At 40.2% G+C, this 25,071-nt stretch overlaps 1 protein-coding gene across 1 annotated transcript; it reads right to left on the bottom strand.

Moving 5' to 3' along the window:
- Nucleotides 1–356: 356 nt before the first annotated feature.
- On the bottom strand, nt 357–12,314 carry LOC110296470 (killer cell lectin-like receptor subfamily B member 1A). The gene is given in 7 exon segments (XM_021165168.1): nt 357–498; nt 6,338–6,441; nt 6,727–6,881; nt 7,634–7,708; nt 8,847–8,945; nt 12,102–12,275; nt 12,278–12,314. Coding segments are annotated over 7 exon segments (786 nt in total).
- Nucleotides 12,315–25,071: the final 12,757 nt, after the last annotated feature.

The following is a 25,071-nucleotide window of genomic DNA, read 5'->3' as shown; positions in this document are numbered from 1 at the left end:
AGTCCATCTCTCGGTCAGTATTTGATATTTAATAAAGTTTCAAATTTGGCCCAAAATGATTTTTGCAAGTGATCCTCTGTGGCTGTTTTGCAGATGAGCTCAGACACAGACTCCTGGATTAGAATCCGGTACCCCACAGCTGCCAGGGCTTTTTCCCACAGAACCCCTCTCTTAGAATGGCATATCAACTTCTCTGTCTTCTTTACAGCATAGAGAAATTGCACACAGGAATCTGTAAGACTCACAGTGCTTTCAGAGTCCATGCATTGGGCCACTAACTACACTGGGAGGCAGACAGCAGAGACAGGTTAGGTGCAGAGATCTGGTGTGGTTGGTAAAGTAATCAGGATTTCCAGTCAGGAGTCATGAAATATGGTTTCGAGTTTTAGTTCCTTTTGGCAGATCCAACATCCATCTGAATCACAGCTCTCAGAAAACACTTTGTCCATTGAGATGGTGGCACAGCTATTCTTTATATCATCACCAGTGATTTTTAATCTAAGAAGGAAGAGAATAGCCACCCTTAGTGTTTAGGATTCTCTATAATTATCCTGTCTGTCATTAGTTTCCTTTGGACTTTAAAGGGGAAAGGAGAATGCACAGTTATTGAGTACAGTAAACACAAACATCCTATTGTGAACATTGAAGGCAGAGTGGATAGAAACCTATAAAACTGCTGTTTAGTCATTGGCAAAGAAAGATCCTTCCAGAAAGAATCTTGTACAAAAAGGAGAAGGCTCAGAAAGGGATAATTGTCTCCCATTCTACTGCATCGATTCACACTCTAACATATCATGTGAAAAGCTTCATGTTGTAGCACTTCAGTTTTGTTTAATATACAGGGTGAAGCTGTAGACACGGCTCAGTGATTGAGAGCACTGGCTATTCTTGGACAAGATCTGAGTTCAGTGTCCATAACCCACATAGTTGCTCACAGTGTCTGGAACTCTAGTTTCAAGGGATCTGATACACCTCTTCTGGCTTCTGTGGACACCAGGCATTTGTGCAGTATGAATATACACATGCAGGCAAACATTCATAAACATAAAACAAAATAAATTCATCTGTAAAAATAGATGAATAGCAGAAAAGCACATGTGTACATATGTGTGAATATGTATACATATGTATGTGGTTTGAGTATCTAATATTTAGGGAAGTATTAAGTGAACTATGAATGTATGACAACAGTTACATACAGTAGGGAAACAATGAATGTATTCAATATACAGAATGAGCTCACAGGATCTAGATCACAGAACTGAATGCAGAGAGGGAAACAGGCTCAACTCACATGATATATAGTCACAATTCCTTTCATTCTCTTTCCTTAGGTTGAAAAGTATTTAACATAAGTTTAAAATGTGCATGGCTCCCATCACTGCATGCTGGTAGGAACATGATTAGGATACAATCTCTGATGCAGACTGTCTCAGGGTTGATTTAAAGGAAAGATGACTTCTAAATGCACTGATGGATCTTTTAAAAAGGTGGCACATGATAGTGGGCAGGGCTCCCTCACAGGTGTCCTTCCTTTGTTTAGTTTCTTGTGGAGCCCTTGTCCGTGAGAGACAATCTGAGGTCATCCTGGAGGTCCGCATGCTAGTCCAGCCATGATTCCCCCTCTTTTATCTCTTCCACCCTTCAGGATCTTTCTTCAGCTCTCAAGATAATTTCCTTTGTGCTGATCTGTTGAAGTCAATGACTTCCTTTCAAAATTCCTTTGAGGCTTCCCAGGCCTTCTCCTACCAGACTGCTGAGGAGTTCTCTAACATTCCTTATTAATTCTCTAAACAATCCTGTCCGAGAAACAGTTTCTCCCTTTTCCTTACCTGAAATCCAGGGACAGAGAGTTAAAACAAGAGTGGAGTAGCTTGACTGAAACTCTTCCCACTGAGCCTGGCAGCCTCCAGACTTACCAACTGAGTCTGTCTAATAATCATAGTGTCATTTTGTCCTCAGAGTAAAGTGACAGATTTTTTCTGAGTTTACTCTGTACACTTCACTTCTCTATTGTACACCAATTTGCATGTTTAACAACTTCTATATATAATACATTGACATTACTGTGAATCAAATGATTTTCTACTCTTGTTTACCTGTGACATTTTGTTACAAAGAAAATTGATTAATACCTGTTTCTGTCACAGCTCTTCAAATAATTGTGTCTTTCATAACTCGAGTTAAGCTATAATGCAACCTGTGATTTGTGGTCATTTCTCTCAGCTGTCAAAGTTCCAAGCTAACACTTGCTCCTTTTCCTTCCAAACTCACTCTTCCTCTTCCTGGTTGGAACTGAGAACCCAGCCTCATGACACAATATGGATCATTTGAAGCCACAGCATGAACAGTGCCATTTAAGACATTCTTTGAGAAGCCAGCCAGTAAGTAACATCCCTCCATGTCATCTGCATCAACCCCTGCTTCCTGACCTGCTTAAGTTCCAGTCCTGACTTCCTTTGGTGATAAACAGCAATGTGGAATTGGAAGCTAAATAAATTCTCTACTCCCAAACTTGCTTCTTGGTCATGATATTTGTGCAGGAATAGAAACCCTGACTAAGAAACATCTTCTACAAAAAACCACCTGAAACAACTAGCCTCATGGGACTGAATAAATACTAGATTCTTGGACTTCCTATTCACAGCAGCTCATTGATGGATTACTTGGGCTACAGACTGAAAAATCAAGGAGCAATTAAAAAATAGAGACAGAACTTCCAGTTTCCATCTGTGCCTGGAGGCCTGGAGCTGATTCTGGTCTCCCAGGAGTACTGACACACAGGCTTTCAGGAGGGACAAGTCACAGTCAGAAACTGCAAGAACAGTTAACACCAGAGGTAGCCAGATTGCAAAAGGCAAGTGCAATGACCTTGCCAAAAGAAACCAAGGCTATTTGGCATCATCAGAACCCAGTTCTCCTATGACAGCAAGCCTTGGATACCCCAACACACCAGAAAAGCAAGACTCTGATTTAAAATCACATCCCATGATGATGGTAGAGGACTTAAAGAAGGACATAAATACTCCCATAAAGAAATACAGGAGAACAGAGGAAAACATCTACAAAACTTTAAAGAGGAAACACAAAAATCCCTTAAAGAATTACAGGAAAAAACAACCAAACAGGTGAAGTAATTGAACAAAACCATCCAGGATCTAGAAATGGAAACAGAAGGCCTGGCAGGGGTGGTGAATGCCTTTAATCCCAGCACTTGGGAGGCAGAGGCAAGAAGATTTATGAGTTTGAGGCCAGCCTGGTCTACAGAGTGAGCTCCAGGACAGCCAGGGCTACACAGAGAAACCCTGTCTTGAAAAATAAAAACAAAAACAAAATGCAAACAAAAACAATAAAGAAATCAAAAGAGAGGCAACCCTGGAGATAGAAAACCTAGGAAAGAGATCAGGAGTCATAGATGCAAGCATCATCAACAGAATACAAGACATAAAAGAGAGAATCTCGTGTGTCATAGACACAACAGTTAAAGAAAATGTAAAATGCAAAAAGCTCCTAACCCAAAACATCCAGGAAATCCAGGACACAAGGAGAAGACCAAACCTAAGGATTATAGGTATTGAAGAGCATGAAGATTCCCAATTTAAAGGGCCAGTAATATCTTCAACAAAATTATAGAAGAAAACTTCCCTAACCTGAAGAAAGAGATGCCCATAAACATACAGAGGCCTACAGAACTCCAAATAGATTGGACCAGAAAAGAAATTCTGCCCATTACATAATAATCAAAACACCAAATGCACAAAACAAAGAAAGAATATTAAAGGCAGCAACGGAAAAGGGTCAAGTAACATATAAAGGCAGACCTATCAGAATTATACCTGACTTCTCAACAGAGAATATGAAAGCTAGAAGATCCTGGGCAGATGCTATACAGACCCTAAGAGAACACAAATGCCTGCCCAGGCTACAATACACAGCAAAACTCTCAATTATCATAGGTGGAGAAACCAAGATATTCTATGACAAAAATAAAATTACACAATATCTTTCTACAAATCCAGCCCTACAAAAGATAATAGATGTAAAATGTCAACACAAGGAGGGTAACTCTAGAAAAAGCAAGAAAGTAATCTTCTTTCAACAAACCCAAATAAGATAGCCACACAAACATAAAAATAACAATAAAAATAACAAGAAGTAACAATCACTATTCCTTAACATGTCTTAACATCGATGGCCTCAATTCCCCAATAAAAAGACATAGAATAACAGACTGGCTATGTAAACAGGTCCCAACATTTTCTGCATGCAGGAAACACACCTCAATGACAAAGACAGATACTACCTTAGAGTAAAGGGCTGGAAAACAATTTTCCAAGCAAATGGTCCTAAGAAACAAGCTGGAGTAGCCATTCTAATATTGGATAACAGCAACTTTCAACTAAAAGTTGTCAAAAAGGATAAGGAAGGACACTTCATACTCATCTAAGGAAAAAACAATCTACCAAGAAGAACTCTCAATTCTGAACATCTATTCTCCAAATGCAGGAGCACTCACATGAAATTTTACTAAAGCTCAAAGCACACATTGTACCTCCCTCACACAATAATAGTTGGAGACTTCAACACCCTACTCTCAGCAATGGACAGATCTTAGAAACAGAAATTAAACAGAGACACAGTAAAACTAACTGAAATTATGAACCAAACGAGTCTAACAGATATCTATATAACATTGTTATTCTACAACAAAAGAATATACCTTCTTCTCAGTACCTCATGGTACCTTCTCCAAAAATGACCTTTTAATCAGTCACAAAATAGGCCTCAACAGTTACAAGAAGATTGAAATAATCCCATGCATCCTCTCAGATCACCATGGACTAAGACTAGTCTTCAATAGCAACAAAAATAGTAGAAAGCCCACATACACATGGAAGCTGAACAATGTCCTACTCAATGATAACTTGCTCAAGGAAAAAATAAAGAAAGCAATTAAAGACTTTTTAGAATTTAATGAAAATGAAGGCACAATATTCCAAAATTTAGGGAACACAATGAAAGCAGTCCTAAGAGGAAATCTCATAACTCTGAGTCCTTCCACAAAGAAACTGGAGAGAGCTTACACTAGCAGCTTGGCAGAATGCCTGAAAGCTCTAGAACAAAAGGAACTAAATACACCCAAGAGGAGTACATGGCAGGAAATAATCAAACTCAGGGATGATATCAACCAAGCAGAAACAAAAAAAAAAAAAAAAAACTATACAAAGAATCAACAAAACCAGGAGCTGGTTCTTTGAGAAAATCAANANGATAGATAAACCCTTAGCCAGACTAGCCAGAGGCCACAGAGACAGTATCCAAATTCAGAAATGAAAAGGAAGATATGACAACAGAAACTAAGGAAATTTTAAAAATCATCAGATCTTACTACAAAAGCCTATATTCAATAAACCTGGATGAAATGTACATTTTTTCCTAGACAGATACCAAATACAAAAGCCAAATCAGAGTCAGATAAGCCATCTAAATAGTCCCATAACCCCTAAAGAAATAGAAGCAGCCATTAAAAGTCTACCAACCAAAAAAAGCCCAGGACCAGATGGGTTTAATGCAGAATTCTGTCAGACCTTCAAAGAAGACCTAATATCAGTACTCTTCAAAGTATTCCACAAAACAGAAACAGAAGGAACTCTATCCAATTCATCCTATGAAGTCACAGTTACGCTGAGTATTCTCTCTTGGAGATGGAATTGTTTCTGTCTATTCAGGAACTTGTCACAATTTTCTTTCATAGATGACTTCGTAAGAGAATTTCTTCTACTTCTATCATGTTCAATGTTCCAAATAGATTTTTAAAAAGCTCGTTGAGTGCATATTACTTTTAGCTTCATAAGATATCATGTATATATAAGAGGCATTTAGCTATTATGAATTATTTCGATATCTTAAAAATGTCAATACTGAGTTGTATATTTTAAAATAAATTTTATTAGTTTAATAAAAATAAAAGTAAAAAGAGAAAAACTCAAAAAAAAGAAATTCTTTGAAACATATAAAGCGAAAGGGCAGGAGGAAGAAAAAAGTTCTATGTGCATATAGGGTCTAGGTAGGAATTTTTTAAATGTACATTCATTCCAAAGGAGTTAGTCTAGTTCCTGAGCCTTAGAATGTTATACATACATACATACATACATACATACATCATACACACACACACACACATACACAAAACCTTATAAAATGCTGGTATCTTTTCATACGTGGAAATTTTCACCCTTTGAATCATATTTTCTGATTGTTCATATGCTGTCAGTGCTAGAGCCCTACACTGTTCTGACCTGAAATTAATATTCAAATTATCTCTTCTAGTACTCACACATCAGAATTTAAAGTCGAGCCATTTATCCACATCCAGTTTATGTCTGTGTAACTTAGTCCAATCCAAAATGAATTTTCCTTTGCCAAGTCCTGTAGGAATCTCTACAATCAAAACAGAGCAGAGGACTTAACCCTGAGCCTGTGTATTGGTGACTCACATCCTACTAGCCTCCTGAAACCTGTACCCATCCTGAGTCCCCAACAGTTAATTCTTCCTCCTTTGTGAAATCTGTGCCCCTTATTTATAATTCAAAGGACATTCACTTTATACGTGTAGCTATTGGCTCACATGTCCAATTAGACTCTCAGATTATGAGCTTCCATCATGTAAAGTCCCCACTTTCTTTGAAGAATGTGCTAATGTCTCAATTTAGTTGAACAGCTCACCAGTTCTTCTTGGTCTTGAATGAGCAGCAAAGTGGCTCCTCTCCTATAACAGTCAGCTTGACCTTCCTTCCAAGTGTTGGAAACTTGAGAAACATGAAAGCATTTATCTCGGTGTGAAAGCCAGTCTTGTGGACACTCTAACTCAGCTGGACAATCTGAAGTGAGAGAAAGACATGGTGTATTCTACCCTGTTTGTGCTGCACCACAGCTGGTTACACACAGTAGTTGCTTTACTAACCCACACTTTTATTAACATGTACAGGAACAAGATTACTGCTATGACATATTGAAGACATAAATAACAAAAACTTTATTTTATTTTTGTATCTATTAATTAACTTCAGACAAAATTAACTATTTGACATGTTTATTAAAACAATCAAATATTCCCTGTAGTGATCTCCACACGAATGGCCCCCTCAGCTAAACTCTGTGAGCTGAGAAGGAGGCATGGTATATTTCCACTGTGTTCCTGGTGTGTGTATCCCGTTATACACAGTAGTTTTATTGATATGTTCAGGAACAAGACTACTGTTATGACATAGCAATAAAATGTAAATAACAAGGAATACATTATTGTTTCTATTAATTAACCTTAGGCAAAGTTAAATGTTTGACACTACTGTTTTTTAAGTTAATGATCAAGTGTACTAGCNTCCTGAGGCAGTGTGGCCAAGTGGTAAAGATCTCAGGCTTCAAGGTCACACCGTTTCAAAGATGTTACCAGCCTTATCAACTACCAATCATGAGACCCTCAACAAGTTTCTATGCAGCAATTTCCTCTAACATAAGACTATGGTGATATAAAGTCTTCACAGATGGCTGTTGTAAGCCTTGGCTAATGTAATGCCTGGTAAATAGCAAGTATCAGCTATTATTCTTGCAAAATACAAGCCACAAAAATTACCTCTTGTTTTGTTCCGGTTCTCTTGAAAATACACGGGGCATTTTTCTATTGATGTTTTTTGTATTAAGACTCCCACTGATAAATGAGAAAACACACAAGAGGATTAGCGCTGAAATTAATGTGAAACAGATGTGTTCCATTTCTCACTCCAGGAAATCAAGTTATTTCAACAAACCTGAACTTCTGAACTGAGAATAAAATATTAGCAAACTGGGCTGAGGGAGGAGGGTGGAGACAGAATATATAAACAAAGAAGAAAATCACAGAACATATAGATTCACACCTGTTTACTCACATATTATCCTATAGCCTTACAGAGACTCTTAACTTACCCACCCTCACCACCTGAATCCTCATTTTCAGAATGAGCACTAGTGAACCCCTCCAAGGAAGACAGCTTAGTGCCACTGGAGTTTAATAGACACTTAATAAACCAACACTGGAGCCTTTTAGTTATCTTTGTTGTTTTTGGCACAATTATAACTTATTTTTTTTAGGTTCTGTGTGTGTGTGTGTGTGTGTGTGTGTGTGTGTGTGTGTGTGTGTGTGTGTTGGGGGTTAGTGACTTAGAGTCAGCTGAGAACACACTCAGATGTCAAATTCTCAAAACAAAGGAGACGTATTATCCCAGAGGGACAAGGTGGAGGATTGTCTCTGGATCAGTCAAAGACAGCAGCAGGTGTTTTTGCAAGTGTGGGTTTTTAAGGAGCAAAAGGGGAAGTCTGTGCAAGGGTGAGCTGGGAAGTCCTGATTAGACATGTTAGTCAGGGGAGCCAAATAATGGATTTTGATAACTGGACCTTGATGCTAGACCTCAGTGATCAACCTCATGAATGAATCAGGCAGAAGGGAGTGGCTAAATAAGGGAATGTACCTTGTGGATTAGCTTTAAGATGTGATCTAATGGTTTAGTAAGGGAGAGGAACGGGGGCTGGGGGGAGGGGGAAGGGAACAGAATCTTCTGGTGCAATCTTTGCCATGCCCAGGTCTGTTAGAGAGCCCTTTGTATGTAACAGCCCCTAATGGGTTTCAGAGGAATTTGGAAGCATGAAGGCAATGTGAAATTTCTCACTGGGTATGGGATACTGTCCTGTTCCTACTCACGTCATTGACCCTCCTCCAGGCCCAAGGGGCCCAATCATGTGAAGAGACACCAATATTTATGGTGGAAGCAGAGGAAGGATTGCAAAGCACAAGCCCTGGCCTCACTTACCTAAGACACTCATCCCAATCAGGGTCAGGAAAAGGAGGATGAGCCCAGCACAACTGAGCTTCAGAGCCAACCTGTGTGAACATGGGCACCGACAGGCATCTGCAAAGTTAAAAACCTTGTAACTCATTTAAGACAGTACAGAACATCTGGAATAACAGTTAAAGGTGGTTTTGACTAACAAGAACAATTGGATTCAAGTAGAGGGTTGGCTGCAGATATGAGCCTTTCTCCACCATCTTAAAGCAGAATTCCACGAAATAAACTCTCCATTAGGTTCAGCTATTTGCTTTGATAAAGCAGGACTGAGAAAAATAATACTTATGCACACATTATGCACAAAGGAGCATTGGCTGAATCAAACTTGATAGATGTGAAGATAGGTTGACAGCCGCTGAGTGCTGTCCAAAAATAAATGGCATGTTCTGTTTTGGGAAGGGAGACAAAAGCATCTCTAAGGAGGATTTTCTTTTGTTCAAGAGACATTTTGATACTCTGTTTTGTGGTAATTGTGACTTTCAGTGCTAGTGATTCTTCTACTCACCGCTCTCTACAATGGTCTCCATTTTGGATCAAAGGTATAGCATCCAAGGAGAAGCATCTCATGAGTCAAGATAGTATTTTCAGTATTTCAGTTGAGTTAGGCACCCCCTTATTGGCTGAGTTCCAAACTCCCTAGTGGATAGATGCACTGAAACTGGCTAGTAGCAGACTCAATGTACATACACATATGTATGCTACATACACACACTCACACACACACATACACACATACACACAAAGCACACATTATATAATGTAGCTGTAGCTTTAAGTGTTCTTTCCTTAGAGTACTTTTATAATTTCTTTTTGTTGTGCTCTGTTCTGTTTCTGAGATAGGGTTGCCCCTTAGTCCAGGCTCACTGCTAACTCTCTGTGTGGCTGAAGATGACTTTGAGCTCCTGATTCTCCTTCCTCCACTTCCCATGTGATGGGATTATAGGTGGGCACCACCCACAACGCATAGAGATTAAGAGACCATCAAGTACTCAGCCCTAAACAGGACATCTGCATCCCATTCCATCCTCAACCAAAGCTTGGCCATCATCACAGAAGAGGGGACAGAATGACTGCAGAACCAGAGATGGTGGACAACTGCAATGAAACACTGTCTTTCAGACACAGCAGGGCAACGCCATTTGTGATAGCCTGCACAAGACCTTCAAAAACTCAAGTCAGGCAAAGTTCCAGCATGGTAGGGAGAGTTGGGTAAGAAGTTCCAACCCTAACTGGGGAGTCATTGACAGTTGATGGCTGCTAGGAGTGGGAGAGTCAGTTTTATTCAAGGATACAATACCTAAGAGGCCACCTGTGCTCCAAGTCATGACCTTAAGCCCATGCACACACTGGCAGTGCTGTCTAGACTCAGTGGGAAAATAAAACCCCAAACCTTTAGCTTCTCAAGTCGCTTCTTCCATGTTTGCAGCCATAAACAGGGAAAACAAACACTTGCCTGCACCTACCACACATAACTGGCTCCATCAAATCCCCCCTCTGGTCAACAAAACCCTCAACTTTTCCCAGACCCGATGTAAAATTTATAATAATGCATTTTTGGTGACTTCTTTTTCAGGTCTTTTTTCCTGATTAAAGAAGATCCAGAAATCCTTCTCCTGGGCATATACCCAGAAGATGTTACAACTTGTAATAAGGACACATACTTTACTATATTAATAGCAGCCTTATTTATAATAGCCAGAAGCTGAAAAGAACCCAGATTTCCCTCAACAGAGGAATGAATACAGAAAATGTGATACATTTACACAATGGAGTACTACTCAACAATTCAAAACAATGAATTCATGAAATTCTTAGGCAAATGGATGCATCTGAAGGATATCATCCTGAGTGAGGTAACCCCATCACAAAAGAACACACATGATATGCACTCACTAATAAGCAGATATTAGCCCAGAAACCTAGAATATCCAAGATACAATTTGCAAAACACATGAAACTCAAGAAGAAGGAAGACCAAAGTTTGGATACTACGCTCCTTCTTAGAATGGGGAACAAAATACCCATGGAAGGAGTTACAGAGACAAAGGTCGGAGCTGAGACAAAAGGAAAGACCATCCAGAGACTGCCCGACCCGGGGATCCATCCATATACAACCACCAAACCCAGACACTATTGCATATGCCAGCAAGATTTTGCTGACAGGACCCTCTCTCTTGTGAGGCTATGCCAATGCCTGGCAAATACAGAACTGAATGCTCACAGTCATCTGTTGGATGGAACACAGGGCCCCTAATGAAGGAGCTAGAGAAAGTACCCAAGGAGCTAAAGGGGTCTGCAACCCTATAGGAGGAACAACAATATGAACTAACCAGTACCCCCCAGAGCTGTGTCTCTAGTTGCATATATAGCAGAGGATGGCCTAGTTGGCCATCAATGGAAGGAGAGGCCCTTGGTCTTGTGAAGATCATATGCCCCAGTACAGGGGAATGCCAGGGCCAGGAAGTGGGAGTCGGTGGGTTGGGGAGCAGGGCTGGGGGAAGGTATAGGAGGCTTTGAGGATAGCATTTGAAATGTAAATGAAGAAAATATCTAATAAAAATGCCTTAAAAATAAAATAAAATACAAAAAAAAATAGTTTCTCACAAGCAGCCTGAAAGAGTTGTGGTTTACATTGTTGACACAATATAGAAAGATGAAATTTAAAACACTGCAGTATTACAAAAGGAAGCTCAGTTTTGTCACAGAATGTCATACCATACCATAACCACTGTAGACATATTTTCTGCCTCTCTGTCTGTCTCTTTTCATCCATCCCTAAGTCATGGTACCCTTCATAAATGCCTCCTATCATTCTTCCACATTCTGGCAGACAGGGTACCACATCTGCCAACTCCTCCAGTGTTCAGTGCTAGAATGGCATGGAGAGGAGTAGTGCTGTTTGTGTTCTGTAGAGAAGTTTGGACCAGGCAAGACGCTTTTATTGTGAGTCTACCTGCTAGAAGCATCTCTTTCCTTGTAGATATGAAATATTCAGGGTCTGATGACTAAAGTCAAAAGAATTCCTGCCCAAGTTTCACACTCACTAAACTGAGTAAACATGGAACCTATAAGCTTTTCATTAATCCAGAGTTGTAGCCGTCTACACTCTTCAGCGCTGGTAGATGGTTGCTCATCTTCAAAGCAATAACTTAAAACTGTAAGAAAAATCATAACTCTGGAAGACATTCTAATACTACAAGGAAAAATAAAGCTACTGACCTGGGGGAAGAGACCGGGATGATACACGCTGAGGCCCCGGAGTCCTGGGTGGTTTTAAACTGAGGTAGATCCTTGCTGTGTCCATTGTGCATAGGACATGCAACAATGAAACTGGTGAGCATGAACAAACTCCAAGGTCTTTGAGGTGAAATGAGCAAACGGAAGTCCTCTGTGCCCACATCCACTGACTCCTGTCTCTGAGGGTTTCTCCATGGTTACTGACTGACCTTCCTGTCTGTCCTGTGCACACAGCTTACACACTGCTGTCTCTTTTTTTTCATTTTCTTTATTCTTCTCTCATAGAAAACATCCTGGCTGCAGCCTTCCCTCCTTCCTTTCCTCTCAGTTTCACCCACCACCTTCCTGCTTGCCCAGATCCACTCCGTCTTTGTTTCCCTTCAGAAAAGAGCAGGCCTCCCATTGATATCAACTGAATACAGGATAATAAGATGCAATAAGACTGGACACAAACCCTCTTATAAAGGCTGGATAAGACACCTCAGCAGGAGAAAAGGGTCTTATGAGCAGGCAAAAGAGTCAGAGACTCCCCAACTCCAACTGTTAGGAATTCCAGAAAAACACCAAGCTAAGAACCATAACATATGCAGAGGGCCTAGCGCAGACCCATGCAGGCTTCATGATTGCTGCTTCAGGCTCTGTGAATCTCTATGAGCACTGCTTAGATGATTCTGTAGGCCATGTATTGCTGGTGTTCTCCATGCCTCTGGCTCCCACAATCCTTCCTCTGCCACTTTCACGGGGTACCCGAGCTCTACCTAATGTTTGGTTGTGGGTGGTCTTTGCATCTGTTCCCATCATACATTATTGTCTTATGAAAGGAAGATGTAACATGTGGTCTCCTTTTGTTCTGATTTCTGTAACCATCTGTTTTGAGTTATTCTCTCAGGGTGAATGAAGCTCAAGGTGAGTGAAATGCAACATTCTTCCTCTATTTAAATTTAAGTGGCCATTTACCTCAAATTTTCAGCAATTATGATATATACTATATTATGCTGTGGGGTAAGAATAAATAGTAACATGTGCAAGTCCACAGTTATATGTGACATGAGTTGCAGCTCTAAGATCCTCCTGAAATATCCATCTGCGAAGGAAGCTGTGGAATGTGGAAATATCAAGAATGTGGGAAGAATTCATGACTGACACAACAGGAAAAGCACTGAGGGCAGAGCAACACCTGCAGCTCTGTCTCTGCCCTGTCCTGAAGGTCCAGGTGGATATAACATCATTCACCTGAGTGAAAGAACTTCATCTGTCAGAGCTCAGGGAGTGGAGAACTTGGGTCTATGGGATGTGCTAACTCCTCCAAGGGTTTCCAGGCCTAGAGCCTTAGAGCAAGGACTACTAATGCCAAGTCACACATTCACACATTACAAGTGAAGAAGAAAAACAAGGATTTTCTTAAAGTCACCTTCTGTGGTCAGAAAGGAATTGTACCAGGCACTCATCACTACATGGCAGTGCAGATGTCAGCTAGCTGTGAGTTCCAGGAGACAGGAGGTGCACACTCATAGCATAGGGCTCAGACGAATCCGCCAAGACCACTAAAGAAGGAAGCAGGGGGAACTATATCTGAGGGCCTCACAGCTAACTTAAGACTCAGTGGAGCCTCCTCAGCTGTCTCTGATGACAGCGATTTTATTCAACACCAGGGTCCACCTGTTTAATTTTTTGCAGTGCTGGGAATCAAACATGGAGCCTCATGAATTTGAGGTAAGCATTTCATCACCAAACTATGTTCCTAGTCCTAGACCGAAGATTTCAGCTTGTTTCTGCTTATAATCCCCTTCCCTTGCCAAGATACCGGGGGCTTTAGGTGGGGAATGTGTGAATAAATTGCAAATATATTTCATGACCTATAACCACCTAATAGCCTGGTAACCATTGAAAACTGGAGATGTATTAGAAAGGTCAGGAGAAGACTACTGGTCTTAGCAGAAGATTCAAATGGTGCTTTGTGGACACTGAGATTTAACTAAGCTCTCTGTTGCTTCAAGGAATCCACAATGATGCTGTGAAAAGTAACCGTTCAGAGGTGTGATGTTCTCATTAACAGGTACTGGCTAAGGTGTGAAGTGACCAGAAGCACCCAGAGCCCCATGGGTCTGTGGGGAGCATGCAGTAAGCTGACATCACTTTGCCTCATACAGAATCTAGAGAACAACACAGAATACCTCCATAACTATTACACCGGGGAAAATCCTATTATCATTGTTGTACATACAGAAATAAAACCCTCTGAGAATTCATACTTGGGGAATTCATCCAGCCATCTTACTTGGATTGTGTATGGGAGGGAATGTCACCACTTCCATTTTAGTCTGTAGCCCAGGAAGGCAGCTTCAGCCACCCATACTTGAGAAGCCAATAGTGTGTGTATGGGGCAGGGGATTAGAAAAGGGAGACTTCTTCAAAGTGGCAAACGATGGGAAGAAGAACACAGAGATTAGTGACCCTGCCCTGACAAATTACACTGTTGGAGCCAACAGAACATAAAGGAAACAGCTTGTTGCAAGTGCAGTTCCCAGGCAGGTTCTAAGGAGGGTGAGACATGGGAAAGATTTGAGGAATGTGTTTATTTCTATCTGGGCTGATTGGTGAAGAGTTCCCTTGGGTGGAGAGCATTTGTAATGCCTGAAAAAGCTGACTTGGTTTGCAAATTTTTAAGCCACTGTGAACAGGGCATAGTTGTGTAAGCCTTTGATCCCAGAACTCAGGAAGTAAAGGCAGGTGAACTTCTGTGAGTTCAAGGCCAGTCTAGTCTACAGAGTGAGTTCCAGAACAGTCAGTGCTATGTAGAGGGACTTTGTCTTGTTGGTAGGTGTGTGTGTGTGTGTGTGTGTGTGTGTGTGTGTGTGTGTGAGAGAGAGAGAGAGAGAGAGAGAGAGAGAGAATTGTATACAAATCTGACAGAGAAAGATGGTCCCATCCAAATGATGCTTTGTAGACTAAGGTGTCACTTAAGATGTATGAGCTGCTTGTCAGATTAAAAAGCAATTGTCATAAACATGCTCAGTGTGCTAACAGAGCCCCAGACAACGCACTAATGGGCGACAGGAAATGATGAATGGACAAAATTATCTAACAATATAAATAGAAGCAAACAAGAAGACAAAAGGCATTTGGTCATCTTAGTGAATGCAGAGGCTAAACAGTACTTGACAAGATTATACACCACCCCTGCTGAGGTGTCTGGTCTGTACTGTCCTTGTTCTGTGGGGTCCTGGGTGGTCTTTACATCAGCTTTAGGTTGCAGATCAGGAAAGGCTACAGGAAATGTCCAGCCAAAGGAAGCATGCTTCCCATAGGTCACTTGGCCCACCTCCTACATGGGACCCATACCACTTACCCTACATACTATGTAGAATCCACACCACCTGCCACACATTCTATGTACAGCCCATACCTCCTGCCACATCATACACAGGACACATGTTTATCTTCTCCAGCATGTTGTACTTTACTTCACAAAAACCTGGCTTTATCTGGTGCATTTTGTACCTGGTGCATTTCACCATCTGCTCCTCCTTCCCCTTCTTCTTCCTTTCCATCTCATGAGCCTCTCTTTGATTCACCAGGACACAGGTAGTCTCAACACCTTTCATCTTTCCAAGGATCTTGTGCTGAGCTGTCCCCTCTATTCAATATTCCCTTAGGGATCCAACCATAGATTCCTAAGGCAGTTCCAGGGACCACATGCAGTGAGTTGGGGAAGCCTTCCTGTCATGACAGTCATTGAGCTTGTCTGCTCAAAGACCAAGTCCTCATGTGTCAGGGTTGATCTTTGGGCAGAAACATTTTACTGGAAGAGTTTGGCCTCCTGCCTACTTTTCTGAGGTCAAAGGTGATGCCATGGTGATAGGAGACACCAACAGGAACCGGCATCTCTGCTCTCCTGCTCTGGAAGGGGGAAGTAGAAAAGGCAGCCCTGAAGTTTGAAGTCTTCCTCAGTGTGGACATATGTGGTCAACAAAATCTAATAGCTCATTCTTTCTTAAGGCTGAAGAATATGATCTGTGCACATAACACTCACTGTCTAATTGTCCCTAGGGGGAAGCAAGCTTGTCTGTTGCTATGTTTTGGCAGTTGTGAACACCAGTCCTGTATCTAATCCTTCAGATATGCACTGGATCATTTGGTGCTCTTTATCATTGAGTCATTCAGTCAATATGTCATCAATTGCATATTTAATATTCCATTTCTTTCTTTACTTCTTTAATAACGGGCTCTACTTTATTCCACAACAGCTCAACCATTTTGCATACCCACTGGCTCGATACCAGCTTCAAATTTACGAACAAGAGGCTCAGCAAGCTTCTCTTCTTTCTCCCCTTTCCATCCAGTCAATCCACTTTTACATATATCAGACCAAGTGGAGTCAAAAGTGCTCTTGAAAGTCAGGTGTGGTGGCATATACCTTCAGTGGATCCGTGAGTTTTAGGCCAGTCAGACATACATAGAGGATTCCAAGATAGCCAAAGCTACATAGAGAAACTCTGTCCCAAACAAAAAGTTTTTTCCACACATTTATAGGCAAGTATAAGGCAGACATCAGTGTTCACCTCCAGGGGAAACAAGAAGAAGTGACCCCTTGGCATCTCAACCCACCAGCAGTGAGTCTGTAATTAGGAAAAGCTGTGCCCTGAGATGGAACCCTGTGTGTGGGAACAGAGTGGAGGTAAAGAGGAGCTGGGCTCCATATGGAGCCAGACTCCATAGTCATTCTCCAAAGAGGCAAGAGCCTTTCAGAGTCCAAGTGTCTCCAGGGAGTATTTCGCCTGTGAATTCTTCCTGAGATGATGAAGGGAAGGAATGTTCAGGTCTTCTGTCATGGTTTGAAGGTGAAATGTCCCTTTCAGTCTAAAGTGCTGAAACACTTTGTCTCCATCTCATGGGGCTGTCTGGAGAGGTTTGGGACCTTTGGGGAGTAGCTGATTGCTGCAGGTGGGGCTGAGGTTCATATTATGGCCTCAAGCCCAACACTCTGCATTCTGGTTAGTATCAAGAATAAGTGGTATATACACAATCCTGCCACCACAGGTCAATGCAATGCTCCTTCTAATGTCCTTGTACTGTCCTCTCTGATCTGTGGTCCAGAATGAAGTCTTCCAAAAGTTTCTTCTGTCAGTTATGTTCTCATAGAGATATGAAGCAGTACCACATCTTATTCAACCATACAACTGATAAATTTATCTGTTTGGTTGACTCTCAAATACTCTTTTATTTCCTAAGCATTCCAGGATTTAACAGATGATATTATATTTACCAATGTTTGCATTTCAGTCCATAGACTCATTTAGTGTTTTCTGTGTCAAAGTTATGTATCCTATGACAAGAATGGATTAGACTAATCTGGGCAGGAGAAGGACTCATCAGGTTCTGGGGTCTGCATTGCTGTGCTTGTTTTATATGGATTTAAGTCCAAGATTTTCCAATTACTTATCCTAGGAACTTGGACAAGAATTTCTAATACTTTCAATGCATTTGTTATTTGGTCCTGGATAGAGGCAACAGTGCTCTATGCAGAGTGTAGTGGTATTTTCATGAAGATGAATGGGCCTCTGGCACAGTGCTGGAATAGACTTTTATTTTGAGTCTTACACAGGAAGCACTTGTGACAGGGAATAAAGCCTGCTCTGGACAGTCAATGACATGATTGTTGATGGTATGAAGTGGATAAGTAGATACAAGTGCTTGGACAAACCCAGTCCTGATCACAGAATCCCTGAAGCTCAGCTGTAACCCATTTCCTAGCTGAATCCATTCAGCTCTAGTCCGCAAGCCCCTGCTGCTGTCCACCCTCATGGTTCAACTTTAGTCAATTAATTAACTTTGATTTTCTTAAACAGATCCTACTTTGTAGCCCAATCTGGCCTCAAACTCATAGCAATAGTCCTGCCTCAGCATCCCAAGTGCTTCCTGTCAGGGACAAAGATGACTCCATCTTCCCAAATTCCAACAGGCAGAAGGGACAAATGACCACTTGTGGTTTCTATTAGCATACAAAATCACACTGGCCTCAGGCTCCCTCAGTATCACAAGTCCCTCTTACCCACTTCATGCTGGCACCCTGGCTCCTCTTTCCTCCTCCCTTTCCCTAAATTCCTGCCCCTCACAGGCTCACCCATCTCCAAAGTAATTCATTCTCTCTATAATCCTGCCATTCACTAATCTCTCTCTCTCTTTCTCTCTCTCTCTCACTCTCTCTCTCTCTCTCTCTCGCTTTCTGTCTATTTCAATATTCCTCTATCTCTGCTCTGAATCTGCTTCTCTCACGGTGGGGTTCAGTCTGCTGGCCAAGTTCAGTATACTCAGTATACTACTTTCTCTCTCAAATCTGAATCCTTTCAGATGCCACTGGCTGTTCTTTCTCTCACATCTACAATAAAATCCTTCACTTTAACCATACCTTGGAGAAATCTTGTTGTTAGTTTGTATATTTGGTGCAGAAACTCTTTCCAAAGGGTCCAGCCTCTCCTTAAAGAGCTAAGATGCTGATTCGACTCTCCTCTTGTATGGGTGGGTCATGTGTTTCTGCTGGCTTCTTCATATTGAACTCCAAATTTTAGAGCTTACTTCTTCAATTCATATGGTTCCACACTGTGATTTGGGGCAGCTCTCTCTGACTCCTGGTGCTTCTCCACCATACTGAACAATCCTCAGGTGGAAAGGCTCTGTCTCTCTCATGGTACTCTGTAAGTGCTCCCTTGGAGCTGCCTTCTCTGTCTCTGGTAGCTTCTGGAGAGTATTACTACTGCTAAGATCACACCAATCCACCAGGCAGCTTCATTCACTCTATTAGGCATGAACCACATGTAAAGGGATTCTCAAAGCCTCTCCCACCTCTTCTTTATTCTGCTTTTCTCTCCTACATACTCTACAGCCCAGCTGCCTCTTACCATTTAGAATACTCCCCACCTGTTTTCTCTAATTGCTTTCCCTCCTCAGATTCAGAGATTTAATTAAAGCCTTGCCATCTTACTGCAAATGACTTGACCATTTGCAGTACAATGGCCCATGATGTCACATTCCATTTCCAAATTCTCACAAATTGCAACAACACAAGTAAATGATCCCCAAATCACTTATCTCTAAGTTTTCTCTGCTCCCCACTCTCAAAATGCTCTAATTTCTAAATCTTCTCTACTCTCTGCTCTCAGAAATCTCTTTTGACTCTCTTATCTCAGGATTTATAACGGCTATGGCTTAAAAATATGTAATACTTATAACAAAACATCAGTTTAAATATAACAAAAAAAGTTGGTAGTTTGGGGAACAAGCTAAAGAAACTTGTCCTCAGTGATGACATTTTATTTTCAAGGTCCCAGGACATAGAGGAGCTAAGGACTGTCCAACATCTGAACAGCTTCTGTTATTCATCTTCTTTTCCAGAACAAAATGACTGCTTCTAAGAACAACACCCATTACTCATCCTTTGCTCCCTGAAAACATTTTGACTGGTCATAACTACAAAAGAACAAATGGATTTGATTTGTTGGACTGCAAAACCTGCATTCTGTATGAGTTAATGTAGATCAATCAAATAAGGAAGGCCCTTATTTGTAAATCCTGAGTGGTGGGAAAATGTAATGACTTGGCACAGATGTTTGTGCAAGCTTAAATAATTCTGTGATATTCTTGCTTGAGCTTGGGGTCACAGTTCAGGTCCTGAGTGTGTTCTGCAGCCCAGATCCATCAGTAGTGTTGTATGTTTGTGTCTGCAAGTGTGTGTGTGTGTCTGTGTCTGTCAGTGTGTGTGTGTAGTTTTGCTTATTTTCTTGATTGTTGCTCTGATTTATATTCAGAGAAACAAGCTAAATGTCATCGTTCAGCCCTTGACTTAGTTCTAATTCATTTCAAGGATTTACAGAAAAAAAATCAGGTGAATGTAGACAACAACAACTGATATTCTGGTGCTGACCTTGGAGCACTGCACCCTTGGCTAGGAGGCTGGCACCACCACTACATGTTTGTTTCTGACTGGTCTTTAAAGTATCAATTTACTGTGTTCCATATGTTTTGGCTACAGATTATTGGCTTATACGTTATTGAGTATGGTTAAAATTCTATAACATTTGTAATAAAAAGTTAGCTTTCAAACAAGGAACTCAGGTTTAAAGCCATGCTGGGCAACAACCCATGGCATGAGCTGACCAATGATGCAGATCTCCAAAGATGCTTTTAAATTGTGAAGATATTTGTATATACTTCCTATCTTGTCTTCAAAAACAAAAACAAAAAGAACAGGTTTATAAAAGACAGGATTTAAGACAATGCTTGTTTAGTGACCTGTTAAAATTACATCTCTGTGCATTTATATAGAAGAACATCCTGCTGGCAGTCAAACTTTGTAACATCAAAATTATTCACTTGGGATTGATTTTAGAGGCATTATTACAGTGTTTACACTGTTAAAACTTGCTTTTTTTCTTCTAAAAATTGCACAGGAATAAGCCTTAGTTAGCCTCCTTTTCAAGGTATATAACAAATAACCAAAGCAAATAACCAAAAACAAAACAAAACAAAAAACACAAAGATTGATTAACTCAGATGTGCTTTATAGATACTAGCCCTCAAACATGTCAGACATCTATTGAATATTAAATATGACTTATAAGATTTTGAAATTACTATGGCAGAGACTCTCAGATACTAGTAATGACCCCCAAGGTCTTTGAGAAGATAATGTATAAAGCAACAAAGGACTCCACCTGGATTGTGGTGTGTTGGAGCAACCTTGTTTTAACATTTACTGCCTTAGGTGTTTGCTGGCATAAAGTCTTGGCCTCTGTAGGAAAATACTAGCCCAGATGAGAACAAATAGACTTAGATCCTGAAGTCAGCGGGGAACAAATAGCTATAAATCTTGTGGATAAGTGCCTAATAACCCATTCTGTTCTGATCTTCCTGCTGAACTGTTTACCCAATCAATATCCTATTCCTGGGAACAAGTGCATTACCCAGATACAAAACAACTCCCCTCCATCCTCCTTCCTGCTCCTATGAGTATATAACCTGTGTGAGAAAAATAAAAATTTGTCAGCTTGAACAGGATCTCTTGTCTTGCTGTCCATTCCTTGTGTTTCTTGTTTCCCCATTCTCTTCCAGGTGACCCTTAAGTCCCTGTTCGACTGTCCCATGGGTTGGGACAGTGGTGATGCTAATCAATGTGAAGGACTACCCCAATGCCTCACCCACTGCTAGGACCTGGTCCAAACTATGGACAAACAGATATCCAAGGATATCTCAGATATCCTAGGCCTGCAGCTAAAGACTGATGCCGCCCTGGTACTTATACCCCCAATGAGGCCATCAACAGCACAGGAACCTGATGGGGTAGCCATCCAGGTGATCAGTAAGCCTATGTTATTTTAACTGATACATAGGCCATTTGGATTATATCTCTATAATTTGTCTTTATCAGATCTCTGACAGCATTGATGGCTAAGCAAGCCATAGATTTGTCAGCCTGGCAGCAGCAGACAACCTGCTTCTTCTGCCAAGACTGCAGTCCTTGTTTACATATGTCCATTTCATATGGAAAATACATTAGTTCATTTCTTATTGAAAAATAAAGCCATTGGTTTTTTGGATTTTTTGTTTTGTTTTGTTTTTACTTTCTAGATCTACTAGGTCTCTTGTTAAGCAAAAGCAGACAGGCTTGCCTTACTAACAGGCTTCATATTAACATATAAAAAGGCTCCAACTGTAAATTTTTACAGTTTATTTAAGAGAACTTGCTTTGCAGTGACTGCTCTCAGTAATGGTTATATGTGCCTCTGATAAATGATTAGATTTAAGAAAAAAGTTTAAAATCTATGCTAGTTCTAAGACTCTAAGGAAGTGTTCTATGATGTATAATGCTCTGAGGATGTTAAAGGTAAGAAAGTTCTGGCAGTCTAAAACATGATTTTTAATCAAAATTAAAGGAAGATATAACAACAGAAACTAGGGAAATTAAAAAAAAATCATCAGATCACACTACAAAAGCCTGAACTCAACAAAATTGGAAAATCTGGATGAAATGGACAATTTTCTAGACCGATACCAGGTACCAAAGTTAAATCAGGATCAGAAAAACCATCTAAGCAGTCCTATAACCCTTAAAGAAATAGAAGCAATCATTAAAAGTCTCCCAACCAAAAAAAAGTCCAGAATTTAGTGCAGAATTCTATCAGACCTTCAAAGAAGACCTAATACCAATACTCTTCAAAGTATTCCACAAAACAGAAACAGAGGGAATCCTACCCAGTTCATCCTATGAGGCCACAGTTACACTGAGTATTCTCCCTTGGAGATGGGACAGTTTCTGTCTAATCAGGAACTTGTCACAACTTCCTTTCATAGAGGACTTCATGAGAGATTTTCTTCTAGTTTTATCATGTTTAATGTTCCAAACAGACTTTAAAAATTGGTTGAGTACATATTACTTTTAGCTTCATAAGATATCATGTACATTTAAGAGGCATTTAACTACTATACATTATTTTGATGACTTAAAAAATGTCAATACTAAGTTGTAAATTTTGAAGTAAATTGCATTAGTTTAATAAAAATAAAAACATAAAAAAAATGAAGACAATGCAATAAGAAGAAAACATTGAAAAAAGAAACAGGTTTCCATATAAAAAACAAACTCAAGCTAGCATGCTACTAACACTAAAATTTTACTATTTATCATTCCTTCATTTAAAATAACATAGTTTTCAATGACTACTCTCAGTATCCAGCCACCTATGTCTCATAATTTTAAAAAATGGATTTTAAAATGGCTTAAATTCATTTAAGTTGTGAGGGTCTAAGAAAGTGATTTAAGGTATGTGAAAGTTGTGTAGGTTGTGAAGGTCTAAGGAAGTTATTTGAGGTGTCCAAATGCAAATGATAAAGGTCTGAGGACATGACTTAAGGTTTGTGTAGAACAAGATTTAAAGGCAATACATGATTTTAAGATTCCAAAGGTTCAGAGTTTAAACATTTTAATGAAGTTCTAATAAGTTACTAATATATCCCTGGTTATATACTAGCTACTATTATCATAATCACAGAATCAAGTTTTAAAATTTTTCCTTTGGTTGTTTTCTAATTAGATATAGGTCGATAGATAGATGGATAGATGAATAGATAGATAGATAGATAGATGATATTGACATTAGATAGATGACAATAGATATAGATGATATATGTTGATATTTACATATAAAATATATTTTAGGTAGATAATTGATAGAGAGATAAAAACAAAGAGATAAGTAAAGATCAGTAAATATTCATATTTATTTATGCTTTTAAGCTTGAATTATCCTTTTGTGTCCCCCAGCTTTCACCATGGCTCTGAGGTGTGAGTCTATTCCAATTGTTTACAGAAAGTTATTAGCTGTTTTTTCTACAGTGAAGATTTCAGTGCAGATTACAACGATCTTGCTAATATATCTAATTTTTTTTTACTCTTTTTTGTAAACTTAAAAAAAAAAAAAAAGAACTATCATGTAAGCTTTAGGAAGACCTGATTTGAATCCATTTGTCACAGATCAAAGTGAACTTTAAATAAGGACTCCTGTTGATCAACAGCTTAAGATTTCCCTCCTACTACCTATCCCTGAGTGTGGGCTATGTCCTTCCCCTGATATTGGGACTCCTTTCATGCGCACAACCAGGTACCAGAACGACAGGCCTGGAAGTTTCAAGTGTACACCTGAGATAAAGATTTTCCAATAAGCTCCGTAACTTTCCCTTCTGTCCCTAGTCTATATCAGACCCAGCAGATTTCCACTCAGCTGACCCACAGCATACAAAAATCAACTGGGGCCAGCAAACTGCGCTAAAACTGCTTTCAAAACAACACCCCCAGGTGATCTTGCAGAACCAGTAGACCCTGAACCTGAAAAGTTGATGCAAATCAGTCCAGCCAAGTGAACAGACTATTTAAATACACTCATGAGATGGCAAAACCTTAAAAACACCAGGGGCCAACTCTTTTGCAGAACTTTTGGTCTCTCTTGGGCTCCTGCCTCTTACATATCTTGGCAGACTGATTTTCATACTCCTCGTAATAATTATCATTCCCTATTTCTTCAGGTTCTTTCAGGAAAGAATTGGCAAAATTATACAAACATGCTTCTGATGGAATTTCCTCAGGTCTCCAATATTGCCCACCAGTTTGAGCCCCCGGTTTGGACCAGTAATCCAAACTGCTCCAAAGCAGCCTGCACTTTGCTATCCAAGGTGGTCCTGTAGAACCTGGGTGGTTTTCTTTGGATCTGACAGTCCAGCCTTTTGTTGATGATAAGAGATGACATACACTCTTTTGTAACTACTTCTCAGCTGAAATTAGAAAATTCTTCTCAGGGTCCAGGAAAGTGGAAATGCTGGTCAATGGTCAGGACTGGGGAAGGAAGTCAGCAATAACAGCAAACATGTGCTGAAGCTTCTAGTTAGCAGCAGGTAAGCCAGTCTTTATAATACTTTGTTTCAAAGAGATTTTAATATATAAGGGGCCTCAGGTGCAAGCATACGTGACTCAGAAAATTGCCATCTTGCTCCTTAATCGATGGTCTCTTTCCTTGTTCACCTTTCTATAATCATCTTATGGGCTTATGATCTGACATTTCAACCTTTACAGCTTGTATCAACCATTAGGCTGAAATAGGAGGAGATAACCAGGTACAGTAGGGGTCAAAACCTTATCTAAATGGTGTTTATGTATAGAGCTGACCAAAGGTTGTCAGAGGAGGCAGACACCACCCAGGCTGAATAAACTGAAAATTTAATGATTTTAAGTCAATTGAGAGCTAGAGGAGCTGACATTCATGCATCTTTGGGCTTTGCCATATTGGGTAGGTGGACACTTGGTAAAGCTGCAACCCCAAGAAACACTGGTACTTTGGGTTGGAAGAAAAAAAATCCATTTTGAGTTAGCTTGAATCACATTATTTCTGAACAAGTTCTCCAGTGT

Source organism: Mus caroli, chromosome 6 (genome assembly GCF_900094665.2).
Source record: "Mus caroli chromosome 6, CAROLI_EIJ_v1.1, whole genome shotgun sequence".
NCBI lineage: Eukaryota > Metazoa > Chordata > Mammalia > Rodentia > Muridae > Mus > Mus caroli.
Note: the sequence above shows the minus strand (reverse complement) of the source record. Positions and strands in the feature narration are given on the sequence as shown.